General features: G+C 37.7%; 2 protein-coding genes across 2 annotated transcripts in view; both read left to right on the top strand.

Moving 5' to 3' along the window:
- Positions 1-721: 721 nt before the first annotated feature.
- LOC143236319 (uncharacterized) lies at positions 722-1348 on the top strand (the record flags this gene model as incomplete). Its single annotated transcript, XM_076474596.1, has 1 exon — positions 722-1348. A coding segment is annotated over one exon (627 nt), but the record flags the coding sequence as incomplete, so codon positions are not given.
- A 5-nt stretch (positions 1349-1353) lies between these two features.
- LOC143236318 (uncharacterized) overlaps positions 1354-5144 on the top strand; it is a 36880-nt gene continuing 33089 nt past the window's right edge. Inside the window, exons 1-5 of the mRNA XM_076474594.1 lie at positions 1354-1392; positions 1545-1713; positions 2626-2804; positions 3471-3606; positions 4191-4287. Of these exons, the coding sequence (XP_076330709.1) occupies positions 1545-1713; positions 2626-2804; positions 3471-3606; positions 4191-4287 (581 nt within the window). The 5' untranslated portion in view covers positions 1354-1392. The remainder of the gene's footprint in view (positions 1393-1544; positions 1714-2625; positions 2805-3470; positions 3607-4190; positions 4288-5144) is intronic.

Raw genomic sequence — 5144 nt, 5'->3', positions numbered from 1 at the left:
ACCAACAACAACAGCTGAGGCCACGACGACGTTTGAACCAACAACAACAGCTGAGGCCACGACGACATCTGTACCAACAACAACAGCTGAGACCACGACGACATTTATACCAACAACAACAGCTAAGCCCACGACGACATCTGTACCAACAACAACAGCGGAGCCACGACGACGTTTGAACCAACAACAACAGTGGAGGCCACGACGACATCTGGATCCAACAACAACAGCTGAGGGCACGACGACATCTGTACCAACAACAACAGCTGAGGCCACGACGACGTTTGAACCAACAACAACAGCTGGGGCGACGACGACGTTTGAAACAACAACAGCTAGACCCACGACGACATCTGTACCAACAACAACAGCTGAGGCACACGACGACATTTTGTACCAACAACAACAGCTAAGCCCACGACGACATCTGTACCAACAACAACAGCGGAGGCCACGACGACGTTTGAACCAACAACAACAACAGCGGCCACGCCGACGTTTGAACCAACAACAACAATAGGCCACGACGACGTTTGAACCAACAACAACAGCTGAGGCCACGACGACATCTGTACCAACAACAACAGCTGAGGCCACGACGACATCTGTACCAACAACAACAGCTGAGCCCAGGACGACGACATTTATACCAACAACAACAGCTAAGCCCACGACGACATCTGTACCAACAACAACAGCGGAGAGCCACGACGACGTTTGAACCAACAACAACAGTGGAGCCACGACGACATCTGGATCAACAACAACAGCTGAGGGCACGACGACATCTGTACCAACAACAACAGCTGAGGCCACGACGACGTTTGAACCAACAACAACAGTTGAGGGCACGACGACGTTTGAACCAACAACAAGAGTTGAGGGCACGACGACATCTGTACCAACAACAACAGTTGAGGGCACGACGACATCTGTACCAACAACAACAGCTGAGGGCACGACGACATCTGTACCAACAACAACAGCTGAGGGCACGACGACATCTGTACCAACAACAACAGCTGAGGCAACGACAACACCTGGACCTACAACAACAGCTGAGCCCACGACCATAGATCAATCAACAACATCAGGTGAACCAACGACGACATCTGGACCAACAACATCTGAACCAACGATGACATCTGAATCAACAACATCAACTAAACCAACGACAACAGCTGAGCCCACGACGACGTCTGAACCAACGACACCCGCTGAGGCCACGACGACATCTGAAACAACAACAACAACTGAGGCCACGAAGACAGTTGAACCAACAACATCAGCTGGACCAACAACAACATCTGAGGCCACGACGACATCTGAACAAACGACAACAGTTGGGAGGCCACAACGACATCTGAACCAACGTTATCAGCTAAGCTAACAGTGAGTTGTTAACCAATTGCACTCTTCTTTAAACAGCACACAGCTTCTCAGCTATTGAAAAAAACATTGATAAACCTTTTATTCAGTATTAATAAAGTTTATTACACAAAATCCCTTGCTGTTAATGAACTAGCGTTTTTTCTTTTTTCAAGATGACCACAACAACCATCCAATCACCAGCAGCTCCACAGCCAGTCACAGCTCGATTTGCTGACAGTCTTGATAACGTCCTTATAACTCTGTCTGACAGTCTTGGTCCTGAGGGATTGGTGAACTGTAGTGATCTGTTCAACCAGACAAGTCTGGAATTACTGGGAGAAAGTGAGGATACGATTGCAGTTTCATTTGTTGGTTTATTTTATTTTTCCAAAATTTTGAAATGTATATTTTGTAGTAACTGTCATATAACGTTAACGATATGTGGTGTACTAGAACTTTCTTAAGGATAACTGACTATTAATTTTTATAGTATTTATCTAAATGTATCAAACATCAGAGTTGATCAAGTACATTCTTGGAATTTACTGCTTTTGAACAAAGAATTTTTTGTAGTATCCCTATTATAAAGAATACAGTTTTCACGTTAACTTTCTAAGCCTAAAGAAAGGATTTATCATTGTTATTATAATTCTATCCTTGTATTATAAATAATTCTTTTTATTAATTGCAGTTATGTTAACTACCTTCTAAGCCTAAACAGAGGCTTTATTATAATATTTGGGAAGTAAGTAGATTGGCTGTAATGCTAAACATATCTTACTCTTCGAGTACAAGGTTTAGTTAAATATTTTATCAGCAGCAAAGACATTAAAGTATTATGTGAAATATTTGTGTATTTCTTTCTATAAAAATTCTATCAGCATATATTGAAAAATAATGAAACAAGTACGTGAGAAGTTCGTTCGAACTATGGTCGAGAGCTGCACAGAACAACATATCAATAAAGTAATATATAATCTAAACTTCCACGTCAAAACTATGGTTATTGTCTGTAGTGCTATACTGGTGACGAATAGGGTATAAGCCATGTTAAATTAATATAACACAGTGGATCAGCCATGCTAAATTAATATAACACTGCAGATCAACCATGTTAAATTAATATAACACTGTGCAGATCAACCATGTTATACTAAGATAACACAATGGATAGACCTTGTTAAATTAAGATAACACAAATAAAGAGATACTAAATCCATTTTAAAACACCTTTGCTTTATGTATATATTACAGATCCCAGGTGTATCAGTATAGCAAACACCCTCACAATACAGCTCGGACGAGAACCTGATCTAATACCCGATGATTCACTGACCTTTCTGTCTAGTAATGGACTCTACAACAGGGACGTGACTCCTGAATTAGGGTTAGAGGTCACCGGAACAGTTACAGTAGAAGAACCTATCAATCCGGTAAGTAATGGACACAGAAAGGACATTGGTAGTCCGGGAAGAAATGTTAATCATTTTACAACCTGGGATCACTTTGATAAATAAAGTGATGAAGGGCACGATCACTGAAGTAGGTAGTGCCAGACGTGGTACAGGAAAGGATCAAACCTGGATATAATATCAGTTGTTTAGAAGACTATGTATGTTAGATAGGTTACTTTAACTAACGAGATCGAATCCTTTTACTACCAATGTTTGCTGTTTCATTTGTTTTCATGTTACCTTCAATCTTATTTTAGTTTATAAAATAGTTCGCAGTGGATGGTGTTCACTAATTAGTTGTCTTTTACTAAATCTGTTTCTTTTGTATTGAGACGAATAATATAGATAGCTCTCGAATAGCTTTGCCCGAAATTCTAAAATGTATTAGACAAACAAACTTTTAAGTATTTCAACTATAACAACATGTGAAGCTTTGAACGTATAAAACATTCTTACTATCTGCTGTACCTTATTCTCTGATTTGGTTTTATTTACGAATGAGCACCACAACAGTTTCATAGTTTTATAATTGTTCTATTTGTGTGTTCCTTTCAATTGAATAATTTTTTAAACTAATTTTTTATTCAACAATTACATTTAATTCATACAAGAACCGATGTAAGTAAAAATAATAATTTTGGACAGTTTACTCCATACTTTGAACTATTTGGTCCGAGAGAAGTTTGTAGAGGAACCGTAAATGTCACGGTGATTGACGTCACAGCAGACGCACGTCATGAAATGGACTACTTCAGGACGATATTTCCAATGGACACATCAGGTAAAGATACTCTTATGTCCTCGTTATGTAAAAGTTTTGGTTCGGCATGGCTAGGTGGTTAAGGCACTTCACTCGTAATTCGATGGTCGCGGGTTGGAATCCCCATCACACCAAACATGCTCTCCCTTTCAGCCATGGGGGCGTTATAATGTGATGGTCAATCCCACTATTCGTTGTTAAAAGAGTAGCTTAATAGTTGGCGTTGGGTGGTGATGACTAGCTGCCTTTCCTCTTGTCTTACACTGCTAAATGAGGGACGGCTGGCGCAGATAGCCCTCGTGTAGCTTTACGAGAAATTTAAAACAAATTAAGGTAAAGGTTTAAGTAATGTTCTTAATACGTCAGATACTTGTAATTATTTAGGCTTTGTGGCTCTGTGAGGCTGATTTTAAAACGCTTGTTTCTGAGGGTGATATTGTGCAAAGAATATTTCATACGTCAGTTTGAGTTTCGTTTGTTAGCGTTGAATGTATATATTAAAATATGTTATTTTATTATCTGTATTTGAAGTTTTGTATTGTTATATCACATGGAAATTAACGTGTTTGTTTATATTTTTTCTTTATTTACTGTTTTTGTGAAAGATCCGACAATCTACTATGACCTTCACAACTTACAAAAGATAGTCTCACAAGAGGGCGTTGCTGGGGATCCAAAACGATTGTCTTTCCAAGTGATCAGGTAATTTGTTTTCACTGCTACTGTTTACCATTCAACAACTGTATGTATCAGTACTTACCATAATAAATAACCTTAACGTAAAATCAAAATCATAAGTTTGAATTGTTTTATTTTAACCGTCCAAGCATAAAAAAATGTGAAAATATAACTGGCTATAGCACAACATTCTAGATATAAACTTTGTAATACTTTATATTCAAAGAACCTATTATTAGTTCTTACGTAAGTTCATAATTCTAATAATTGAGCATTAATGTTTCTTCCTTTCTGAATTTTGAATATAATAGAGTAAAGTTTTATTTTTTGTTTTGTATATTACATTTTAAACAGAGTTGAATTTATTCCACATTTTAATTAGTCATTTGTTAGCCTAACTTTGCTGTTGAAAATCAACCAAACAGCATGTCTTTTGGAACTCTACAACACTGCTTCTTTTAGTAAGATTTGTAATCTTTGTGAAACAAAACTGAAAGTTATGATTTATCTGAAATTTTACAAAAAAAGAAATACAATTATTTTATACGTTTTTAGTAAATTTATTTTTGATTTATTAATATTTTTACTTCAGCTCAGAGAGAACCTTGAGTATGTAATAATAATCACGGCAATAAATCGTTTTGGTGGTGAATCATACATTCCATCCACTCAACGTGTTAGACGATGTAACGAAACCATTGGCTCTTACACTGCTAGGCCCAAATATTGTTGATCCTCAACATGACGTCACATATACTGTTAGTGTTGACGTGTGAGAGTTGGACATGATGACATCAAATCTACAAGTAAGTCACGTGTAAAGTTCATGCTATATTTGAAATATGTATAACTAATGTCATGATATAGCTTTAGAGATTATG

Source organism: Tachypleus tridentatus, chromosome 13 (genome assembly GCF_004210375.1).
Source record: "Tachypleus tridentatus isolate NWPU-2018 chromosome 13, ASM421037v1, whole genome shotgun sequence".
Lineage (NCBI taxonomy): Eukaryota > Metazoa > Arthropoda > Merostomata > Xiphosura > Limulidae > Tachypleus > Tachypleus tridentatus.
This window is presented reverse-complemented; position numbering and strand designations above follow the sequence as displayed.